Raw genomic sequence first — 25,420 nt, forward strand, 5'->3', positions numbered from 1 at the left:
CAGAAGTCAAATGTAAGCATATTTTCAGGAAAGTGGATCTTTCTGTAATATCTGTCAGGGTTGGGCCACAGCATTTGGAAGACTAGGGAGATTTTTTTTTGGAAAAGGCAAAAATTTGGCAGTTTTACTTGCACAACATAAAAGTAGTTGTGGCGTGTGGCTTGCTAGCTTTTTACGACTAACAAATAATGAGTTTATACGGCGATCCACCTGCAAGATTTGTTTTGTTGTGTGACCATGAGCGTCAGCAGTACAGATCAATTAACATCAAGTTCAGCAATTCATATTTCCTTCCCTCTCACCCCCCATTCAAGTTCCTTTTAAGCAAAACTCAAATCTCAAACTTTAAACAAAGGGCCACTCTAGCATCTTGTCAGGAACAAAAGAGCTACTGTACCTGTTTTAAAATAAGACAATGCAAACAAGTTAAAGTCTACTTATTTCAAATATTCTACTTGTTAGAATTCACTAACAATAAAAACTAGCAGTTCATCGGTTCGGTCCACAATTTAGTTACACAGAGAAGGTGTCTGATAGCTTTAGGGAGCCCTGCAAATTAGGCACTTTAGATTTATACAATTGTACAAATTATAGGAATTAGTTCTGATTTATGACTAGTCTTAAACCTGCAAGTATAAGAAATACACAGAAGAAGGTATAGCAGCATTATGGCATAGGATGGATTAGGATTATGGAGTAGGATTAGCAGTAGAGAGGCTACAAGCACCGGCAAAACCAAAACATACAGGCGGATCAATAATCAATTTCTTACCCAGCTCTGGGTCTCCTCCCTGGTAGCAGTGAAGATCCTGACTGTGGTTGCCCCAATCCTCCTGTGAATATTCCTCCATAGTGCTGCCATCCGATTCCAGCTCCTGGTACAAGCCGCTACTATTAATGAGTACAGGCTGGCAGGGCTGCGAGTCCCATCCTCCCTGACCAAACACCTGTTCCAATTGTTCAAATGTGTAACTGCTTTTCCTTTTCCCAACACCATGTTCTTTCACTCGACTGTAACACCTGCGAAGGGTCTAAGACACAAAACCTTTTGTTACTCAATTGGTGCTAGCTTTCCAGAATAGCACGCACTCACGTGCAGATAGAATAAGAATGCTAGACAATCTGTGTATTTTTACTTATGTTGAACACATGTGACAAAGATTGAGCAAGTACTATAATCCAATCACCAAACTGCAAATTAACCTTTGTAAGACAGGAAGCATCACAACTTCGATGTTCCTGACACACGATGCTTTAGCTTGAATATATCGATTACAAAGAAAAAAGTTGTATAGCATCTACAGGTTCACCAGCTTCAAAGTTGGGGATTTTGAGGGCAGGGGAGAATACACAAGTCTCCTACATATTACAGGAAAATAAACACAAATCCCATCCAATATACCAGCCAGCCCGTAGAACGCACACCTTCTACAGGAAGGAGAGAGTACAGCTGTTGTTGTGCCCACAGTTTGGAGAAGGTGGGGGAGGGGGAGATAGAAAGAGGAGTCCCCAAAAGCAAAGACAGTCCAACCTTCCTTAGTCTAGTAAGAAGATACAAGGTAAAAAATGTTTGCCTAAACTATTTAGCTAGTAAAATGTATTACTTACATATTTTGCATTCCTTACTAACTCACTCTGTCTCTTGGGAAGCTGCTGAAAATTTAAAAGAGGTCAAATCAATAATGCTCCAAATTCCCAGACTCAAACATCAAATCATCAAGAAACAATACTAAGATGGCCACATCTAGTAATCCAGTACAACAGAGTCCAGTTCAGATTTTGAAGCCTCCAATAGAGACAGATTGCTAAGCTTAAACCAGGTTTTTTTTTTAATACCTATTCGATTTCTTATTCTAGTGGCTGAGTTGGTAGCAAGTACTATGCATTATTATAAGATACAGTATGAAATCTAACTCTTCTGCATCTGCTTCCAATTTTCCAAGTCAAGGAGGAGCTGTTTAGAAAGTCTTTATTCGTGTCCCTTAATGTTTTTAATTCAAAGTGTGGTTCTACTTTGAAAAGTGACTAAATTGCTTTGTAGGATTCCATATCTGCTGCGTTTCAAGGACTTCCTATCAGATGTACTCAATTTACAAAACATTTTTCTTGTAACTGCCATCACTTCAAACTGAACCTTGAATAAGAAAAATCAAGCTGTGTTCTCTTTCATGAAAGCAACCATTAGGGCTTGAAAGATGCACTTCTGGGCTGGGCCGAGAACTGGCTTTATATGTCACCTTCTACAGAGCCACCAAGTTTCAGCACTTTTGGTTGCAAAAAAACCAACCTTCCAAGCCAAGAATGTAAACCGATGCGTCTTCCTGATTCGCAAGCCAGCTCCACTGTGGCTCATAGAAACAGACAAGTCTGATCAGTTCCAGGGCTGATATTCAGAAATCTGGAGGGCAGAAGTGCAGCCATCAAAAACTCATGCTAGTTTCATGCTGCTGCTTGGGAAAACTATGAACAGCACCAACAGCGGGCATAAAGTTATTCAATGGTGAAGAGTCAAAAAATGGAAATTGGGACAGTGCAGAGTGGCAGAGCTCTCATCCCACCCAAGATGCAACAGCCAGGAGACTAGAGAGGAACAGAAACTCCTTTTCTTCCATAACCAGAAAGAGGTGCTTTAAAGTGTCACAGCTACAACTCCGCCCCTCCTCCCCCAAGCAAGGAGGTAGGACAATATTCTAGTTGAAATAGGAGCAAAGGTGGCAGGGGCATTGGGCCTCTCAATGGGATATTGATCGCAGGGCTACTGTTCCCCTTCCACCTGTGTCTTTCGTATCTACCACTGGTTAGTAGGCAGAGCCCTCCATTTAGTAGGTGTTGGGTAAAGTTTTCAAGTGTTGATCATCGCTTTCCACCTGTTCAACTACTGTGTGTTCAATGGGGCTGGATGAGTAATTGTGGGTAGAACTAGACTCTGCATTTGATGCTTAATCTGTTGACGATCCATGAGAGAACTGCATCCCGGGGGAGGGGGCGCACACTGCAAGGCTAAAGAAGTAAACACTAAACAAGTCAGTGATTAGACCAAGCAGGTAATACCCAGATACTCAGAGAATACATGTGAGTAGGATGTACCAGTTTTAAAGTCACTTTGCAGAGCAGAACTACACTTTCAGATGGATACCTCTGTCTCACTCTAGACTGACGCTACGGTTTTCACCTCATTTATGACAGTTTCACACGGTAACATGTAAACTACTATATCATTTGTGACCTGAAGAAGAGCTCTGTGTAAGATCAAAAGCCTGTCTTTTTCACCAAACAGAAGTTGGTCCAATAAATGATGTTACCTCACCCACCTTGTCTCTCTAAGATCCTACAACTGACACAGCTACACCACCACTGCATATTATTCCTAGACATTTTTAGAAATCCATGTACTCAAATTTTAAAAACAGTTTTCATGACAATTTTATATTCTTACACACCTTGCAATATTTCCTTATCCAGCTGAGCAAGAATGTTACAGCTGTCTCAATTTTAAGGCCCAAGAGATTCTAACTGCTTTATTAATAGACAACAGTGTTGTCTCCAGCAAAGTTAACTGAGAAGCGTCAATATCCTCTGATTAGATCCTTTGGGAGCCCTCAACATCTGCAAACATTGGCGCAAATGCTTAAAACTCAATTGTAAGTTTCAAAAGAGTTCTCCCTTGCACGGATGTTACCAAATTATCTATTTAAGACTTCAGCAGAGGCAATCTTATTAGCAGCCATTTATTTCATTCAGCCCTCAACAACAATGTTATTTTGCGAAGACCATGGCAAAAATTCACCAAGCACCTACTCAGCAGAGACCAATGCAAAAGATGAAGGAGGCAGTGACCTGGTCAGAACACATCTCCAGATACTTAGGTAGGATGGAAAGTATATGCTGAGATTACTGCCAAAAGGACCCAGGACCTTGCTTGGATGATTCCTTCTTTCATATCCACCTCTGGTCAGTAGACATCTGATATATTCAAAGCTTTCTACAACCCCACTAGCTTCTGAAAGAGAAGAGCTCCTCCTGCCAAATTATAGCTAAAAACTGTTGGTGGGACCTCTATTTTCCTTCACCGGAGAGTGGGGACTGCCACTATTTTCTCCTCCCCGCAGATATTTTCCATTTTCTCCACCATGGATATCTCTGCGCCTCTACAGCACATGACTTTAACAGCCCTGAACTAAAAACTGGCATACTCTGGTCTGTTTCACTGCTGCCCCACATGATTCTGCATGACCACCTTGCAGCTTACCAGAGCTATTCATTTCACTCTGCAGCTGTTTGCAGGCTCAAGAATGCAGCGGCATCAAGACATTCTGCAGATTTTCTGCATAATTATTATAACGGGGGGGGGGGGTTTGAAAATGAAGCCTTAATTCTCTCTACACCTATAAGAATTCCTGTGTTATCACTGGAGAGTGGCTTTTTCAAGCCTTGTAGTCCCTCTGTCCCTCCCAGAATGCAGCTGGACTCCTGCTCAAGGGCATTAACACCACATCTCCATATAGTGTCCTACCAGCACCTTTATATCACCACAAGTCTTTTCAGAAGAAAAAACCATGTTTATTTTTAATATAATTATTCAATGTGTGGTGCTAACCATCAGATGCCTTCTCAAACTTTATTACTAAACAAATACTGGGTGCTGTACGCTCAGAAAATAAAGACCATCTCTGCTCAACATTTATAACTTAAAAGCCACACATAGAAAATGTGACACTAGGAAATCCAGAGAAGCCTGCACTACGTGCTCAGCCCCTGGAAACAGGTCACCCCTCACTGCTACTGTAGCATATAGGTACCTCCAGTGGTTTGCCCACTAATGCTGGAACCGAGCCCTACTCAGCAGCTCCAGTTTTCCAGGCTGTCAATATGGGCACCAATGTCCTTATCCCCACCCATCAGTTTCCCACTGCAGCTACATTTTCTGAAGCTGTATACCTGACTCATCTGATCTAGTTACGCATCACCAGCGTAGCTAAGCAAAAGTTCCATGGAAAAGACTGAAGGGGCAATGAGCTGAGGACCTGCCACACGTGCACAAAGTGTTAGATAAAATCTCCTACAAGTCAGTGATCCTCAGCTTCTTGTTTATTTCTCCAACAGCAAAGAACCTTCTCCAATTAATGGGGGAAATTCAAAGAGAAGGTCTTTTGTCGTGCTTACTAAAAAGTCTATGTATGACCAGGTAATGGTCTTACAAATCTCTGCTGTAAGATGCTCTGGATCATGATCAAAAATAGATTTATGGCCCTTTGTTTTCAGTTTATTGATTTTTTACTGTTTATTCAGTTTTTACTACCACTGTTGGAGATAATCATCCATGCTATCAGCATTCAGATGGGGAGCAGGGACACAAGGGTGTGTGTGTTGCTGTTACTTCAGGCACCGCCCTCAGCATCTCCCATTGGCCGGGAACAGGGAACCGGGACCAATGGAAACTGCTGGGGGCAGTGTCTGAAGCAACAGCAACACACACACACACCCCTGCGCCTCTCATCCCCCAGGTTCTGTCTGCTTCCTGGAGCAGCGCGGGGGCCGGAGCCGCGCTAGGTAAACGCTGGTGGAGGGCAGGGGGGCTGCGAGGAGCTCGCGGGCCACAGAAAATAACCCTGCGGGCCGGGCCGCATGTTTGAGACCCCTGGAATAGATGATCATAATGGTCCCTTTAGGCCTTAAAAATCTACATACTGAATAAAAAAATATGGGTCATCTGAATTTTTGTTCCGCTCAGGTGGCTTCCAATAGCTCTCTTTGTGCAAGCAGGTTTTTATTTATTTATTTAAAAAAAAAAAAAAAAGACAGTTTGGCTGAAAGAATGAAATTATTTTCTGAGATCAGTAAAACTCAGAAAGGGGGGAGGGATAGCTCAGTGGTTTGAGCATTGGCCTGCTAAACCCAGGGTTGTGAGTTCAATCCTTGAGGGGGCCATTTATGGATTGGGGGCAAAAATCAGTACTTGGTCCTGCTAGTGAAGGTGGGGGGCTGGACTTGATGACCTTTCAAGGTCCCTTCCAGCTCTAGGAGATACCTATATCTATCTATCTATCTATACACACACACACACTCACCATTCCAAAACTTTATCCCAGAAGTAGAGCCCATCCAATGAATGGTACATTAAACATCTTTATTTTACTAAAGTTCCCATCTCAGAAGTCCTCTTGCCAGGGTAGCAGATGCAAGGAAAGCAACACAGAGGGGAGTTTAACATCTCTTTACTAGACGTGTTTTCAGTAACTGGTGCCCTGAAGAAACTTTTTAATGAGAGGATGATTCTAGAGACTGGAATTAGTGTCAGAGTCCAACATGCTTACTCAGAATTGTCACTAGAGCCTATAGGGAGCAAATACCAAAATCCAGTTGAAAACCATCCTGGCAGAACAAGAAGTTGTAACACTTATTCTTCAAATTGTTCACCTAGATCTACATTCTTGTGTGCTCAGCTCAGCAGCTTCAAGCAAGCAGTGTCTATTGGGGCCACTTGCCTCCTCCCCATTGCTCTGGAGTCATAAGGCACAAAAGGGACGGAGGCCAAAACCACCATCAGTTCCATCTATGGATTCAGGAATCCTTGCCAACCCTTTGAGAGCTAGCCACATGACTTCTCTCTCAGCAAATAAATAAGCAGTAGTCAGCCTTCTGCAGGCAAGCAGGGATTAGTTTAGAGTGTCCTGAACTGGCCATAAGATAAGACGACCTAGTCCAAGTTATAATGCCGAGTAAAGGACCAGAGTTCCAAAGAGCAGCCTTGCATAGTTCAGCGAGAGAGATTTTGAAAAAGCAAAGAACAGAGGCTGCCTTACACCTGTTTGAATGTGAGCCAGCTCTCAGAGGTGGCTGAACATGTGCCAAAGTCAGAACAGTCAAGCATACATGGACTGTCCAAATAAATGACCCTGTGGGTTGAGCAGGACTGACCATCTCTCATCCCTATAAGCCAGAGCGACCAGGGATGTTTGGATTGTTTTGGTCTCATTTAAATAGCTAAGAATCTTCTGTCCACAATATGGACCCTGATGTGAAAAAAACACTTCCCTCTATGCCACTAAGGCTTGGAGAACAAAACCAGCAGGTTGATGTCCAGCACCAGAGATCACATGAGACAGGAATTTGGGGTGAGGAAACAGGACCACCCTATCCAATGTAACAGTGTACGGGATGTCAGCTATCTACTGCAATAGCTGAGAGGAATGTTATCTTTAGAGATAATAGAGATAAGGGGAAAACCACCTTGTGAGCTTCATTTGCCTCTGTTCTGAGATACGGACCTTATCCTGTCCATGGGAACACAGCTCAAACCCATCAGAAATTGTCATTTGTAGGGTAAGTTAAGACTGACAATCCTCACGCAAGAAGATAGAAAACTGAGACAGCTCTGAGTTATTTTGGACCACCTCAGATCCACCACTTCTTGATTTGCTCTTTCAACTTATTTGGCCACCAGCTAGTGCTCAGACATGCTGAACTTTGCTTCCATCCTCAGTTAATTTAACTAAAGCAATCGTTTGTTAGTGATTCTCCTCTGCAATGGAGGAGGCACATGCTTTAGACCCCAGGAGATCCAACTGGATTGATTTTTTCATTAGTGGCGGCAGCAGCAGCCAGAGATGCTGAGAAGTAAAACCATTCCTACCCTCTGAGGGACTTGATATTATTAGTCCAGACATTGTCAGCTAAGGAGCAATGAGAAGTCCACAGTAATGCCCAAAGAAAATTAGAATGATAAGTTTTGGAGTGTCTACTTATTAAACCTGTCTTGTCTGAGATGACAGCTCCACGGAAACCAAATTGGAAGCAGCAGAACCGCAGCTAGACCTCATCTCCTTTGAGGTTGGAGATCTATAGATCTGTCCAGTCCATTTCCACAAGAGTTGAGGACCCAGGGTTCCATAAGGACAAGGCAGTTCAGAAAATCTCCACAAGTACAGAAGGCTTGGGGGGGCGGGGGGAAGATGGGGCAGATGCACGTTCAGGGAAGAGACCCTTGCTTGTTATCCAGCCTAGTGGAGCAAGCAGAATATGTCCCAACTTAGTCAAGGCACCAAGGAAGTCTGGTGTAGACTGCCAGTGCCACCCCTCATGGCAACGCAACCACCATTAGGGTTCCTAGGCGCTAGGGCTCTGGTGGCAAAGCCTGAAGTGGAGTAATGGGAAGGATTCCTGCTACCGTTAAAGACAGACAACAGAAAGTCTTACTGGTATGAGTACGAATGCTTCAAACTTGGTATAAGGAACCCATCTAGGCACCAATATCATGGCAACAAGCACTAGACAGATCTAGATCTGAGCATGTGACTGTAAAAGGAAGGGAAAAACTAGACTCCACATCAATGAATTACTTGAACTTGAACACAGCTACCATTAAAAGCATTCCTTCCTTGTGTCAAGAGCTCAAGATACAGCTCCTTGAGCAAAAACAAAGCTATAGTGCATTAGCTCATGCATTTGGGGCGAGATGGAGTGGACAATTACTCTCTTCACCGGGTCTTTGCTATTGTGCTCTCACCTGCTGACCAAGACACTGTTTTGCAGACTATTTAATAACAGTCCTTAAAAGCACTAATGGTGATCTTTAATGAAGAAAGGCATCGCAGAGCAGATTTGCTTGCCTTCAAGGAAAACACCCTCTCTACTGTTCAAAGGCCATCAAGGATTATTTTTCAGTTGTATTCTTCATCCTAGGGTTTATTAAGGCCTCCTTTATACCTTGCTATCAAATTCCTTCTGTCTGGTCATCCAGGCAGATTTCAGGGGCAGCTCCCAGTACAGAAGTGACAAAAAGCACTGATAGGTCCAGCCTCTTGGCTAGCAGCAGAATATATGGCAGTAAGGGCCAGCATCATCTAAGAATTGATAAGTGGTGGATCAAATAGAACCATGAGAGCACAAGCCACTTTGCCAAAAAGCTGAAATCCTCTGCAGATGTTGCTTCCATCCATTTGCCTAAGTGCTTCTTTCTAACAAGACATCAGTTGTTTCTGACCTGGGTTGAATCAGAGGTGGTTCATCATCCTGATCACCATCCACGAAGCACTGGAGAGCAGTGAGATTACATCCTGTTGTCTCTCACTTGTAGCTTCACAGTAAGTGAAAGAGTAGATGTGATGGAACCATGGATTTCATGGCACTTGGAAGTACAGTAGATCAGCATTAACCTCTGAAAGAAGGTCTTACTCCAGCATAAGGCTCTGTCATCCACCCTTAGAAGAACCTAGATTTTAGTCAACACCATCAAGAGCTGCTGGCCTATTAGGATGAGTACTGACACTCTGACCTTAGGCATCACGAGAGAGATGTTAGCCTCCATTGAGAACATACACATCTGAAACCAGATTGTCCGAGATCATGGAAATGTGTGGAATTCAATTAATGAAAGAAATTACCCCAATGCCACCTTCTCAATCTTGCCCAAAACCAAAAAGTTAAACAGGAGAAGGTAACTGACAAGACCATAGTCTTAGCCATCCTTGCTCAAGAAACTAATGTAGATGTACATTTAGCTGAACAAACAAAAACCTACAATCCCAGTGTATCACAGCTAACTTTGCTCTGAATTTGTGGGTTTCATTAGTTTCAGGTGCATCCAGTAAATTCTGAAGCACTTAATAGAATGTAGAAGACAGTATAGAAACATTCAATCTTCCAGCAGCAACTACTGCATCTTGGCCATTCAGATTCTTACCTGCCAACCTAAAAGTAATTTGGAACATCACTGTCGAGGACAGGAGGCCCAAATAATAGTCTGCCTTAATCAGTTAAGGACACGATTAAAAAAAAATGAACTAAGTGCCACTAAACTGACACTTACGAGATTATTAATGTGACTTGTGCCAGCTGGGATAGATGATACAATCCACTTGGAAGTGACTAGTGCAGACTACGTTGTATATTTCAATACTCTTGTAGTCAGCTTATAGGAGAAGGATACCTCCATTGTATATTTGGGAAACAGACATGGCTCAGTCACCTACGGGAAGTTTATACCTTTTTCAGAACTCTTAAAATTAAGGTCTGCAAACAGGATCTACTCATAGTTTGATCCTCTAGAAGACGACGACACATGGACATACAACAATTATCAGCAATAGCCCACTGCAATCTCCAGGTGCTGCTCCTACAACATAGTGCAAAAACATGTCCATAAGGAAATTCCAAAACTCATCCTTATTATTGCTGTATTTGTCTATTGTAATTTTTCCCCACCTTACAGGTGCCACCAGGGAGCTATTCTCATGTATGCAGAGATACAGGAAGTCTTCCCACCAAGGAAGTTTAGAACTTGGTGATTATTTGCGGGAGAGCTACATGGAAAATATGCCTTACACAGAGACTTAAGGCATTTAAATCTATTCAGCGTACTGAAGAAAAGGTTAAGAGATAACATGGTCTATAATATCAGCCCAGGGAGGATATGACAGAGGGCTCTAATCTATCAGACAAAAAGGGTAAGCTAGAAAAACAGAAAACAAGTTTCCAATTTTTAAAAGTGAGTAACTCGCCACTGGACCAGCTCAATATTAGATGTGCTGGATCATGATTTAAAATCTTTAATTTAAAATGGGATGCCCAAGAGATGTGTTCTAGAGTTAATGTTTGTCACTTTAAGATAATATTCAAATACAGATTGTTGTTTCCCCTCTTACTTGTGTCTCTCCGTTGTCTAACAGAAGACTTTCCAATTAGAATCTTCTGGGTGTTTTTTTCTTCTGTGATTTATACCACATGTCTGGAGATTACCGGTCAATGTATCAAATCATATGAAAACCGTTTAAAAGATGCTCTTACAATTAAAAAATCTGCTGAGAATATCCGAAGTCCAGCAGAAATCCACCGAACAGTTTGGAGTGTGGGGTACGATTGCTATACACAAGTATTCAGCTACTAAGATCATGGGAATCATGTGGACAGATCAGTGGAGGTACTTACTCTGTAATACAACTCAAGATTTTGGACAAGTGATGATTAGATTATAAGTTCTTTCCCTTCAGATCAGCAAAATAGAGAGAGAGAGAGATCAACACTGGGTTGGCCACGTAGGGCTCAGTCACAACAGTGGATATAGAGTCAATATTTTAAAATAGATTCACACTCTAGCTGAAGCCAAAGAGTGTGAAGTAACATCTTATTGGACCAACTTCTGTTGGTGAAAGAGAAGTTTGAGCTTTCTTCTGACCTGAAGAGCAGCTCTGTGTAGCTCAAAAGCTTGTCTCTCTCACCCACCTTGTATCTCTAATATCCTGGGAACAAAATGGCAACACCGAATACAACAAAGGAAGATAACTAGTCCAACTGTTTATTAAAAAACTGAGTCAAGTTCAAATTACTAGCATCAATACAATGTTAAGGGAGGGATAGCTCAGTGGTTTGAGCATTGGCCTGCTAAACCCAGGGTTGTGAGTTCAATCCTTGAGGAGGCCACTTAGGGATCTGGGGCAAAAATTGGTCCTGCTAGTGAAGGCAGGGGGCTGGACTCGATGACCTTTCGAGGTCCCTTCCAGTTCTAGGAGATTGGTATATCTCCAATTATTACCTTTACCTTTAAGTTGCAACTCTGAAGGGTACTGTCCACCTGGAAAGGCATATTAATCTGAAAGATGGTGATAGTTGTGGCTATAGTAGGTACAGATAAACTGAAATAAGTTAACATGAAAGTTCTGCCTATGAGTCAAACTTATAAACACAGTGTTGTCAAATGCACAAGGTAAACTATTTTACCTTTGCCGAAGAAGAGTGTAAATGTTATTGGAGGAGAAATTCTTTAAAAGGATTTTAAGATGTATAAGATTACTGCAAAGTATTTTGTTAAATGATATAGGTATACTATTTAACAGTACTCTTTTTCCTTCTAGAAAAAAGTCTAAAAGCAGAACCTTTAAACATTTCTGGTGTTTTGGCCAGAGGAGATTGTGAAGTCTTTGATCAGTCACACGGTGCCCACTGTCACAGTGCACCCTACATGTATTGTGTTCAGTGATGCATTTAAATGTTACGACTGGGATGAGACCACATAACCCAAGTATTGTAACTCAATTATAACTAATCCTGAGGAACACCACTTTCATTAACACATCAGCTTTTGATCTTCATATTATTGTACATCCATCAGTCTGACAATGCAAAGCACTATATAAAAGCTCAGTTTTTATGTAGTTACTCTATGCTTTGCGATTCAGGTTAAGAACTAAACCCTTGTTCATTCTCTAAAGCAGAGAGAGTTTTAGGTGAAGGGAAGATGCATAGTTTTAAAAAATGAATTTGCACTTCATGCAGGATGTGGGATGTTTTGTGATACCTTCTCCAGAATATAACTTTTTTTTGGTGGAAATTCTGAATCAAAATCAAACAGTAGAGACTCGCTCTTCACATTACTGCACAGGGGTAGCTAGGCCAATGCCATGTAAACCACTTTGACTGGTTTCTGTACTGAACAATTTTTGCTCACATACAAGTGAAGAGTAACAATAGTACAGGGCAACAACCCCATGTATTTTAGCAAATAATTCTTCTGTTAACAAGAACTATGAGACCACAGGCAATTTGAAGACCCACTGAATAATCAGTAGAAAGTATCAATGACCAAGAAATGATAAAATTAAGGATATCATTTAAAATTTGTAGAATAGGGAAAATACATGCGCAACGAAAATCTTTTGAGATATCATTGACGTGGAAACGAAGATCTAAATTTCCTGTGCTTCGTGGTTACCAAGCCAGTTGGTCCAGAGAACTTCCTAGATCAACAGGGTCATATTCAACATGTCTCCGTTTGAAGACAGCAATAATTATTAGAACTGTTACATATGAATCCCTAAATTTGAACCAGAATCTTTAAAGTGGCTAAATTTAAAAGCAGGCTCTTTTCTAGATTGCAGGCCAGCTGTGCATATGTGGAGAAAAGCATATGCAGATGTTAAAAGACAGACGAATTTGAACTGGGATCATGCTTTGCATTTCACCCTAATTCAAACACGATGCATGTATTTGATACAACTGAAAAGTGGAACACACTATTCTTCAGAAGAGTGGGCTAAATGAGTTGGTGGGGGGAGGTGAATCTAGAGTCTATGGAATTTAAGTGTTTGAGGAAAACCAAAACAGTTATTGTTTAAAAACACTAAACAGAAGTAATGACTTAAGAAAAGCGGCATCCCAAATACTTTGTTTATATACTAGAGTTGCAATTTCATTAATTTTAGTTTCTTCGTTTAATGCATGTCAAGGGATACCAGTCAAAATAATAATGAAAAAATAAATCATCAATGTGGAGGTTCAGCTATAACTTAATTAAATAAAAGTGATTTAGGCTGACATTTCCAAAGGAGCCAGGTGTCCACATCTCACTGAAATTCCATGGGAGTTGGTATTTTAAAGCCAGAAGGAACGACTGTGATAATCGGGGATCCTAGAAATCCAACTGCCATGGGGGGAAAACCCCCAAAGAATGTGTGTTTTTACAGAGGATCTTTAATATTTACATTTTGTGAAAAAAAAATAAAAACATCCAGTACAGCCCTGTTTATCTGAGCCTCTCTGTATTAACTGAACTGGGGCTGACAGCCCAAGCCCCATCACCTGGAGCATAAACTCTCTGGGTTATCCAAAGTTTTGATGGTCTGATCTGGGCCTGGTACCAATTAGATCAAATAAATGGGGTTCTACCATATCAATAGAACATTGTGTTCAACTAATGCCAATATATAGCGTGGCTAGGAAAATGAAAGTTCAGAGTTTCATTTTAATAGTGGAAAAATGCAGATTATGTTTTTCAGAGAATTGTGGGGTTGTTTTCTTTTTAAATCATGGAAAACTAGAATCCTCTGATCATCTAGCCTGGTGTTGTCCATAAACAGTCCAGAGAATTTCACTCTGTAATTTCTACATCAAGACCAACTCTTAGCTCCATTGGAAAAAAATGTCAGCCTTGGCTGATGCTGGATAATCAGTGAGAAAGGTCTGGTTTTGAGCACTCCAGTACTATCCTGAATGGTCCTCTGACCATGTTTTCCATATGATACTCTCATCCTCCCAGATGACTGTACTGAAGAGCATCGTAACAGCAGGGTTCCAGGGTACGCAAAAGATTAGGTAATGGCATGATCTCACCATTGTGGGGTATACTGTAACACATTAAGCTCCATTATGGAACGTGTTCAAGACGTAAAAAGAATGCACCAAGAAAAGTCATCTTCACAAGTAAGTGGCAGCAGCTGAGTCACAGTATTGGACAGCACTAACATTTAACTGCTGTTCTTCACCTGTCCATTTTGGCAGGAAGCCTGAGGTTTAGCCTATCATAGAACTTACTCATTCATAGATAGTGTATCAATGGGAACCATTCACACACAAAGTAAATCAAATGGTTTTAACAGATACCAAGGGTATGTCTTCGCTACCAACGTTAAAGCACTGCCGCGGCAGCTCTTTAACATGGCTGTGTAGTCGTGGCACCAGTGCTGTAAACCCCTTCTCCCCCATGAGGGGAGTAGCTCCCCGTGCCGGTGCACTGTCTACACTGCCACTTTACAGCGTTGAAACTTGCATCGCTCAGGGCGGTGTTTTTTCACACTCCTGACCGAGAAAGTTTCAGTGCTGTAAAGTGGCAGTGTAGACAAGGCCTAAGTGATCTATTCTAAGCATTAGAAAGTCCTACACAGTTCATAGTAAGTGTATGGGATTGTTCCAGAAGGGTCTATAGACAAGTATCTGACAAAACTGCTAAGTGACGCTCCTGGAGATATCGCTACATGACAAGTTCAAGCTTGAGAACGGAAAACCTTCAGTTTTTCCTCAACTGCTTATCACTGTGATACGCAAGCATGAAATAATGTAGCCAATTCATTGACTTTGCCAACCTTGATCATTTCAGGCTGGCAAAGTTCTGTTCAAAATTTTCAGTCTAATGGGAAGGAGTGGGGGGAGAATCATCCTAGGAATAAGCTTAGAACAGTCTATGTGAATGGACGTAACAGAGTCATTAAAATGTTCTCTCTGGTATACAGACACTTTTTGGGGGGCAATCATCTTGTGACCTGTTCAAACCAACTGACCAAGTGCTCCAAATGCCACTAAATGTGAAAGCCTTTCACCATAGAACCTACTATGTAATGCTCTTGGAAAACATTAAATTTACTCCAGAGTTTGTAACAAGTACAGCTGAATTAATCCAACAGTCTTCTGCAGTCACTGCATAAGGTTCCCTCCACCACCCCGTAGCAACCAAGGCCTCGTCTACATTGAAAAGTTACATTGACATAGCTACGTCTTGTAGGGATCTGAAAAAAAATCCACACCTCACAGATGTATTTAAGCCAATCGAACGTCTGTGTAGACAGTGCTAGGTCGATGGAAGAATTCTTGCTTTGACCTAGCTACTGCCTCTCAAGTAGGTGGATTACCTACAGCAATGGGAGAACCCCTCCCATCACTATAGAAAGTGTCTCCACTTAACACTACAGCAGAGCCACTGTAGTGTTTTAAGTACAGACACAGCGGAAGACTGTCATGAAAGAAAACTGGACAAACAATGCAGCCCTAGTGAGGAGTAATTTTAAGTAATTTTTCACCATACACTAGACCCTGTAGTAAAACTAGAAATGCACATGTTTCATGGAAGTCCAGTTGATTTACACAGCAAATCCTTGGAAGATGCCCAAGAACATGGGACTCAAAGAAGTTTTACAGTGCATCAAATGACCAAGTAGAAGCACAAAACCAGCACCTGCTTCAAGAATAAATAGTTTGTGCATTTCAAGTGTAAATGGGAATGATTAAGCTGAGCAACAGTGCAGACCTGTGGCCTGCAATAGATGGTACATCAAGAAGCAGGAGAGAGACATACAACTGTTTGGTAGGTCAGACAAGTAACCAAGTCTACATGTAGAGTAGGACAGCACACACAGTACTTTCCTCTCCGAAGATGAAGATTAAATTCCTATTAATGTATGGAAACTTAAAGTGAGTGAAACTTACAGCTGAGATGCACAAAAAAACCACCCAAAACCCACAGTAGTATGGTATACTCAAACATTCCTGCTTAATCTACAATTAAAGCAGACTATAAAAATACTGCAGCTGTTTAAGAAATTATATCCAGGGCCACACCTCACCAGGTTCAAAGCACAATATCCCTACAGAGGGGTGTTCTAATGGCTTCTGGTGTGCCTTGCAAAAAGCAACTTTTCAGAGACAAGTCTGTCTTCAGAGTCTAGGATTGAGGGTAAAACAGGAATCCCATTGCTTAGAGACAGTGCCAAAGTATTCAGCACAGAAGAATTACAGCTGAGGTGTCTTCTACCTGACTCTCAAAAAACAAAAACACCACCTTACTTTGGAATGCTGCAAGGCCAAAATGCCTGGGGTACTTAAAAAGAGTACTAGATTGTAGGTTACTTAGAAATTCTATATTGGGAACCCAGAAAACGTCACTGACTGCATAGCAATAAGACATGTGAGCAAGAGGTAATGCCAGGACTGTTCATTGACCAGCATTTTCAATGATTTGTCAGTATCATGGACTAGAAAAGAAAAATGTTAAGACTTGGGAAATTTAAACAGATCATTTTGAAAGAACTTTACAAAAGTGAATTATTTTAATAAAAACAAAGCACCTTAGACATTCGCATGCATCAATCACTGGAAACCCTGATTTCTTATTGTGGTCAAAATCCTAGACCATTAGTGCTTGTCCTCTGCTGACAGAGCATTACAATGCATCTTAACAGGCTAGAAAATTAACATTTCAAACAATGATTGTATCCTCTCTGTCTTTTAAAAAGAAATACACAAAAATAATGTGGAATGGTTAACCTTAAAAAGATTAAAGCCTCTGATAAGGAAGACTAAATTTACCCAAAAGGTGAATCCGGATTTGGTGAAAAGCCTCTCTACCTTCTCAGCATCACATTCTACATAAGCAAAGAAAACCTATTTGTCTAATTCTGATGAGCACATCTGCTATGCTTAAAGCACCTCACTTGAAGAGGTTTTTACTATTCATTACACACTCTAGCAAGACAAAGTGAAAGATGTTCTGACTGCTCCAGAAGGCACATTCTAACCTGGAACAAAAGAGGAGCAAGCTCATTCAGCTAATAAGAACCACACTTCCTAATGCAGACTAAAAATGTGACTGAAGTTTGTGCCCCTCCACACTGCTTGGTTTCAGCTGGCACTAGAAGTAGAGAAACAGCTATTTTCTCCATATTTGTCACCTGACTAAGTCTTGCAAGAAAACTAGTCTGCAAGAGATTTCCCACCCAATGAGAACAGGATGGTGATCGGAAGTTCAGGATGCTCTGAAGGAGGACACCCAGCCTTTGGAGTCTTGCTCATCACTACATGTACATGCCCATTCCCCTGTCCACCCCAGAGTCCCAGACAAGGCGAGAAAAGCCTTGGGGAGGGAACGCTGCCTCCCCGCCAAGCAAAACAAATAAATAAATCGTGCGCTCAAATGACCATAAAACAGATACAAATCTGGGATCGGCGCAAGGGCCGATTCGCAGCCCAGCATCAGCCCCCCGGTGTAACATCACTGACCCCAGTGCAGGGCGGATTGGCCGGGGTGCCCAAGCCACCCAATCCGATCCAACGGAGGAAGCAGTTCGCGGGACGGCCCCGTCTGACCGGCCCTCCTGCGAGCCCCATGACAGAGCCGCCGGCGCTGTCCCCGGGAGCTGTCCACGGGGTCAGGCCGGGTCGCATCCCGGGCGGCGCTGCCGGCGAGCCCCGGCAGGGGACGAGGGTCTCTGTGCCCCCCGCCCCGGCCGGCCGGCGGGGAGAGGCCTCGCTGCCCAGCCCCTCCCGCTCCCCGCGCGGCGGGTACCTTGATGCGCTCGCGGCACTGGGACGGGGTCCGCTCGTAGCCCAGCTCGGCCAGGGCCCGGGAGACGCGCTCGTACATGGCGGGCCCGGGGGCCTTGCTGCCGAAGACGGTGCCGGCGCCCTCCAGCTGCTGGTACCGCGCCTCCACCAGCCGCTCGTTGCCCCACACCGCGATCAGCGCGTTGGTCTCGGCCGGCGTCCACGACATGCCCCGGCAGGCGGCTGCGGCCGCGGCCGCCGCGGCGCCTCCGGGGGAGAAGGAGACGGAGGGCGACGCGCCGCCGCGGCCCCCCGCGCCGCCGCCCCCCGCGCCGGCCCCGCGGCGGCGGCAGAGCCCGGCCCGCCCGGCCCCAGCGGGGAGGCGCCGCTGGGCGTGGAGGGGTCGGAGAGGCTCGGGTTGCCGTCGCTGAGCGCCCCCGGCGAGCCCGGCGACAGGACCTCCATCTTGGGGATCTTCAGCGGCGACTCGGCGGCCGGGAGCTGCGAGGAGCCACAGGGCGCCGCCATATTGGAGCTGCGGAGCCGAGCGGGCGGATATGACGCGCGCCTGGGGGGAGGGGCTTCCGGCAGAGGGGAGGAAGGCGGCAGAAGGGGGGGAGCGCGCGCGCGGGAAGCACGTGCCGTGGGATGGGGATGGGGAGGGGGGGTGCACGCGCGCTTGGAGGGCGCTCGAGGACAGGGTGGGGGCGTGGCCTGGGCAGGGGCGGGGCTGTCCGCCCGCGGGGCTTGAAGTGGGCGTGGTCGCGGGCCACGTGGAGCTGCCAGGAGCCCGCGTGGGGGGGTTGGCTCAGGGCAGTGCCTCAGGGCTGCGGAGGTGCCTGTTCTTTGGCCTTGGCTGCGCCCGCTCATGCACCAGGGTAAAATGGAACCTGAAACCGGTGTCACCCCAAAACCGAGTGACCCCCCTCAGTGCAAACCCTTTAACAGTGCATGGCTGCTCTCACCTCCACCCATTTAGGTACAGTGCTGCAAAGTATACAGCCAGCCCCTTGGGGCCAGGATTTTCTCCTCCTAGCAGCTAAACCCATTTCTGCACCCTAATAGGGTGGGCAACTTTCTATTTGCAGAAAACCAAACACCCTTGCTCTGGCTGGCCGTTACCCAAGGCCCTGCCCCTGCCCCGCCCCTTCTCTGAGGCCCCCACCTCTGCTCACTCCATTCCCTGGGGTGGGGGTGGGGGTTCTGGGGTGGGGCCCAGGATAAGGAGTTTGGGGTGCAGGAAGGGGCTCAGGGCTGGGGCAGGCAGTTGAGGTGCAGGAGTGGGTGTGGGCTCCAGGAGGGAGTTTGAGTGTGGGAAGAGGCTCAGGGCAGGGGGTTCAGGTTGCAGGTTCTGGGAGTCTTGGCAACTCCCCCTGTCTGCAGGTACTGCCTCTGGAGCTCTCATTGGCTGCGATTCTTGTAGAGTCAGCACTTGGGGAGGGGGCAGCGCCCGGTGCCCCCGTTGCCACCCCTGTTCTTAGGAGCCAGAGGGACATGCCAGCCGCTTCCAGGAGCCATGCAGAGCCGGGTAGGGTGCCTGCCTGCCCCTCAGTGGGCAGCCAACCGGATTTTCAACGGCCCGGTCAGCAGTGCTGACCGGAGCCGCCAGGGTCCCTTTTCGACCAGGCGTTCTGGTAGAAAACCAGACGACTGGCAATCCTACACCCTGACCTCAGGATAGGGGCCTTCTCCAGCTGCTAGCTAATGTCCTGCAATTCAAGAAGTAATAGTCTATGCTGCACTGCTGACAGTTCAGGATTGAAGCCCTATTGATAATGTGGGGAAGTTGTTGCAGTTGCACATCATAGAATTTGGTTTTAACCTTTTTTTTTTCCCCAAGGGGGCGCACCTTCCACTGAAACACTAACAAAATTATTTAAGGTGAAGCACTCAAAATTTAGGTAATACCTGAGTTTAGGTTGCCTGAGCAATGCCAGATCTGCTCCCTGTGTATTATGATACAATCATTAATTACACAATCAGATCCCTAGCTGCATTCAGGAGGGATATATAAGGGGTAGAATTAACATTGCACTGTAAATCTGGCATTACCTAACATTCAAGGGCTTGATTTGCAACCTAGTACCATTATTTTAATGTAGCTTTTTCCATACATAGATTGATTGAGGGGCTCTGCAGAGGGGTATATTGTTGCAAAGATCAGGTGATTTTTTTTTTTTACACTCATAGAGTATCAGGGTTGGAGGGGACCTCAGGAGGTCATCTAGTCCAGCCCCCTGCTTAAGGCAGGGCTAATCCCTCCACAGATTTTTGCCCCAGATTGTTAAATGGCCCCTTCAAGGATTGAACTTGCAGCCCTGAGTTTAGCAGGCCAATGCTCAAACCACTGAGCTATCGGTCCTGTCTCCCTAAGCTGTTAGCATCTGTCTTTGTAAGTCCCACTAATTCTTTAACAACACAAACAACAGCAATTGTTCATCTATCTTTTATTTTTCCTTGAAGTTTGCCTTTGGCCTGCGTAGGGAGGAGACATCACAAACTCTATGGACATGTTAATCAGGGCAGTAATGTGAATTCCTCGCAATCTGGGCATTTCCTCCCTCATCACACACACTATGCTAGAAAGCAGCAATCTAGCAATGTGTAAGAATATGACAGAGAGAGGTAAAGTGGAATATTTTTTGTATCTGCTTGGCATACAAATAGAAGTGACATCACTAAATCTCTTTCACTTTCTTTTTTTGGACACTGTCAGAGCCACTATTTTAAATTTAAAAACTCATGAAAATAGAGGTTTTCACAAAAGTAAAGCAAACAGAAATGGATCGTCGTGGACCAGGAGGAGACTCATAAGATTGGGGCAGGGTGAGAGACGAACAAACTCAAGAAGGGCACCTTTAAAGAGCAAGTGGAGCTGGCCAAGCAAAGTGTGACTGGAAACCTACATCTGTGTACCTCGGCAACCTTGAAATTATTGTGAAAATAACTGATCCTTGAAAATGCACTGGATATAATCAGGATTTCACTCAGTCTCTTTGCTTTGGTTGTTGGAAGAATTCACAGATGACAGGGGCCTCCACTGGCTTTATTATTTTTCCTCAGCTTGTATGGTGGAGAATTATCTAGTTTTCAAATTATGTCAATATAAAAAAAAAATTACGGTCCTGCCCTTCAAAACTGCCTCTTGTGTCACCTGTTGTCAAATTCCAGGTGTGATTCAAATGCTGTGCTATAATACGATTTCATTGGGTAAGCAGAAAGGCACGAAGAAAGTTAGACATTTGGCTCCTTTCTGAAACTTTTTCAGTGTTGAAATTTTTTAATCTCAAAAAGTAATTAATGTGTTCAACAGAGGTGGTGCTAACCCACAGGGGGCCCTACGCAGGAATATTCCCCCCACCTCCACAACACAAGTTCTTCTGAAAATAATAATAATAATTTAAAAAAAGTGAATAAGGGGCCCCCTTGAGCTGCTCGGGGCCTAAGCAATTGCTTAGTCTGCTTATGCCTAGCGCCAGCGCTGATTCAACATTATCAGACCATGACCCAGTTGCCAGTGAGACTTAACCCTGGACATCTGAAAACATGAGGAACAGTTTTTCCGACTTGAGTTATGAAAGCTATCAAAATCAGTGCTCGCTACAGAGTTCCTACCACCTCTCTTCCAGACCTAGGGCGAGGGGCTGGTCCTTTGACTCCAGAATTAATAGATTCACAGAGTTTAAGGCCTTAACGGAGCATTATATTCACCAAGTTTGACCTCCTAGCTAAACATAGGCCTTAAAATGTCGCCTAGTGATTCCTGCATTAAGCCCATAATTTCTGGGTGGGCTAAAACAGATCTTTTAGAAACATATCCAGTTTAGATGTAAAGCCTTCAAGTGTGGCAAAATCCACCGCAACACTTGGTAAGCTGTTCCACAAGTCTTTTCCCGTCAGTATTAAACCTCTGCACCTTATTTTCAGCTGAAATTGTCTGGCTTCAGCTTCCAGCCACTGGATTGTGTTATGCATTTGTCTGTAGGGATCTTCTTCCCATGGGGGTATTTACCTATCATGATCACTTCCCTCTTAACCTTGTGTATGATAAGTTAAATAGACTGAGCTTTTAAAAGTCTCTCGTTACAATACAGGTTTTCCAGGCCTCAGATCATTCTTTTAGCCCTTTTCTGAGACTCTACTAGTTTTTCAACATCCTTTTGGAACTGTGGATACCAGAACTGGACACAGTATTCCAGTTATCCAATGAATCCAATTGAATAGGTGCTTCATTTTTTTTTATAGTGCTAGTTATATTATCACAGTCTTCTATCACTTGAGCTAAAAGAAGAGCTCAGAAAAGTGTGATAAGTATAGACTCGTAGACTCAGAAGGGACCATTATGATCATCTAGTCTGACCTCCTGTACAATGCAGGCCACAGACTCTCACTCACCCACTCCTGTAACAAACCCCTAACTTATGTCTGAGTTATTGAAGTCCTCAGATTGTGGTTTGAAGACCTCAAGCTGCAGAGAATCCTCCAGCAAGTGACCCGTGCCCCATGCTGCAGAGGAAGGCAAAAAACTTCCAGGGCCTCTGCCAATCTGCCCTGGAGGAAAATTCCTTCCCGACCCCAAATATGGCGATCAGTTAAACCCTGAGCATGTGGGCAAGGCTCACCCGCCAGCACCCAGGAAAGAATTCTCTGCAGTAACTCAGATCCCATCCCATCTAACATCCCATCACAGACCACTGGGCATACTTACCTGCTGATAATCAAAGATCAATTGCCAAATTAATTGCCAAAATTAGGCTATCCCATCATACCATCCCTGGAAAATCTGCATCACAATGAGAGACTTAAGAACCTCAATCTATTTAGCTTATTGTAGAAAAGGGTGAGAAGCAATTTGATCATGGTCTATAAGGATCTATCATTATTATTTGTATTACTGTAAAACCCAGACCTTCACTTAGGATCAGACCCTGACTCTGATAGGCCCTGTCCAAACACTTTATAAAGCTCAGTCCCTGTCCCAAAGAACTTACCATGTAATGGAAAACAAGTGGATGAAGCAAACAGAAGGAATGGAGGACTAGGGTGACAGTAATAGGAAACAGTTGCTGTGTCAAATCATTCAATTGTTGTAAAAAAATGTTTTAAACCCAATCAATAAAATCCATCTCTGCTAGTCCAGATGGCAACCGGATCATTACCAGGAAGCATCATGTCTGAAAATTGAATGACTGAATGACATAACACCCCTCTCCCCCACCAATGTCCGTCACTAAGTACAGTACTTTTGTCAACATGGTGGTGCTGACCCCTGCCAAGAAGGCAACCGATTGACCCAAACATACAGTGTTCGATCCCATTCCCTCAAGGAAGTCAATAGCAAAAAGAGTCCCATTCGCATCAAGTGGAGCGGGGCTGGGCCCCAGATGATCCACAACAAAATGCATTAATAATTTTGCTTAATTATAACCCATTTTCCTAACACATGCGTTTTCAAAGAGATTGAACTAGCTGTAAAGTTTGAGCTGGAGAGAGGCAGATTTGACTTCTGTTTCAAGTCAGGTTAATTTTTAATACCCTGTAAGCCAAAAATAGTTTGATAAATCTTTTCCAAATTTTTCAGCAATGTTCTCCTCTGGCTTCAGAGAACATCTGGCAATTTTCAGGCCAAACGAAGGTTCAAAGTCATGGGGTGGTGGTGGTGCTAAAATAAACTTCTATAACAGAAAGGCTCGTCGCAATCTTAATTGTAAAGAGGCTGTTCCCTCTCCATAATTATGATCATAGTGACATGACTGATTAAGCTCAGAAGGAGATTTCTACCAGTGATGTTCTAACCTCCCCCATCTTCCTTTGTCTCTCACAGTCCATCTGAATACTAAGGAAAGGGGATGGGGTGGGGACTAGTTAGTCACCATATCAGTGGACTCATAGAAATGTAGCACTGGATGGGACCTCAGGAGGTCCATTAGTCCATCCTACCACACTAAGGCAGGAACAAGCAAACTTAGACCATCCCTGACAGGTGTTTGTCCAATGCAGTCTTAAAAACCTCCAGTGATGAGGATTCCACAACCTCCCTTGGTAACTTGTGCCAGGGTTTAACTGTCTTTATAGGTAGAATGTTTTTGCAAGGAGAAAGCCTGTTCCACCAGGCTACAGACAGTGTGATCCATCAGCTGGGCAGCATCCTCCCACTGAAAACTTACTCGTTCTATTAACCTCCATCACCACCCTGACAGGAGCAGAGATGGGATCTGACTATGGCAAAGGTGTGACCCCAGTCCCTAGCTTTCATGACATCCATGAGCTCGTGGGTCAGTCTAAGAAAGCCATTGCCTATATTTCACAGTTCCAGGGTTAACTGTCCTTCCGCCCCCTCGGTGGTCTACTCACGGGCACCGCTTAAGGTGTTAGGCCTCCAGTTGTCACCTTTCTATAGGTGGGAACTTGTGTGCCCGCGTGTACCTATTGGGTTCCGGGAAATGGGCGGGTGAAAGCCCGCCCACTGCTGAAGGACCCACCCCCAGAAGGGGAGGATCTACAGGACCTGGAAACCAAATGATTCCAGGGGACAACTAATGAAATAACAGGGACAGGAGTGTGGTGAAAGGGTCAAAAGAAGGGAGCCTGATGGGGACACCGAGCAGAGAACCCCGGACAGCGCCCACTGCTCCTCACAGGCATCAAGGGAGCCAGTGGATGACGCCTAGAGGAACTCTGCCTGGATACGTGAATGGACAGAGAATCGGATTTATCAATATCACTGTTCATCTGTGGCCAAAATCCGATTTAGCCCAATCTTCCTTTGAACTGGCTTATTCCAAGATGCCCTTCCTGTATTCTCACCACCACTTCCCTTCTTAGCACTGAGGGAACGCGGTTATTGTGCCTTTCCCAAATATGCCTGCAGCTCCTTGGGGATCAACATGGGGCTACTCACACGGGACTCCAATGGCTGGTCGCCATGACGTGCCGGGAGCAGGGTTGTGGAGCTGTAGCCCTCTGGCTAAGACACATGGCAGTTCCAGTCTTTCCAGGGTAGCCAAGTCCAAAGCCAAGTTACAAGGAGGGTCTCCAAATAGAGATGTCTGGTGAGTCTTCTGAGGGCGTCATGGGGTCGTATATCTGGTCTATACCTCAGCTCTGACTAGTCTCTTGGGAGTGACTCTTTTCATGTGTCAGCCCCCAAGGACCCACACAGTTCCACCGAGGCAGGCCTGTGGCCCCTACAACTCCAAGACGGGGCCTTCAGCCCCAGCCATCCCTGTCTCTCTCTGTGGCAAATGCAGCAAAGCGAGACGCTTGTTTTGGACCCCTCCAGGGTGCAGTGCTCTCACTGAGTATTTACAGGCAGCCTTTTCCAAACAAGAGGACCATTTCTTAGTCACCTGGCTACAGAATCTGAACATCCTGAGTTTAGCACAGAGAGGCAGAGTTAAGCCAGTGTCATGAGGAGCCAGCCAAGCTGTGATGGACTCCATCGCTGGCTCTTTTTCCATCCCGTCCATCTCCCCAGGTCCCCGGGCTCCTGAGACCCTCCAGATGGGCAGTCCTCATTCCAGTCCCCTGACACCTTGTTCTTCGCTCGGTTCCCAAGTCCTGCCTGCGGTCGTTGTGTGCTGATTGTTCAGTCATTGGGGCATCTGTTGGTCTTGCT

General features: G+C 44.5%; 1 protein-coding gene across 1 annotated transcript in view; it reads right to left on the minus strand.

The window, feature by feature from the left end:
• Positions 1 to 18,369, minus strand: part of MSANTD2 (Myb/SANT DNA binding domain containing 2) — a 34,671-nt gene extending 16,302 nt beyond the window's left edge. The window contains 4 exon segments of the mRNA XM_039496076.1: positions 773 to 1,031; positions 1,609 to 1,653; positions 17,825 to 18,139; positions 18,142 to 18,369. Of these exon segments, the coding sequence (XP_039352010.1) occupies positions 773 to 1,031; positions 1,609 to 1,653; positions 17,825 to 18,139; positions 18,142 to 18,330 (808 nt within the window). The 5' untranslated portion in view covers positions 18,331 to 18,369.
• Positions 18,370 to 25,420: the final 7,051 nt, after the last annotated feature.

The sequence above is a fragment of the Mauremys reevesii genome, linkage group 12 (genome assembly GCF_016161935.1).
Source record: "Mauremys reevesii isolate NIE-2019 linkage group 12, ASM1616193v1, whole genome shotgun sequence".
NCBI lineage: Eukaryota > Metazoa > Chordata > Testudines > Geoemydidae > Mauremys > Mauremys reevesii.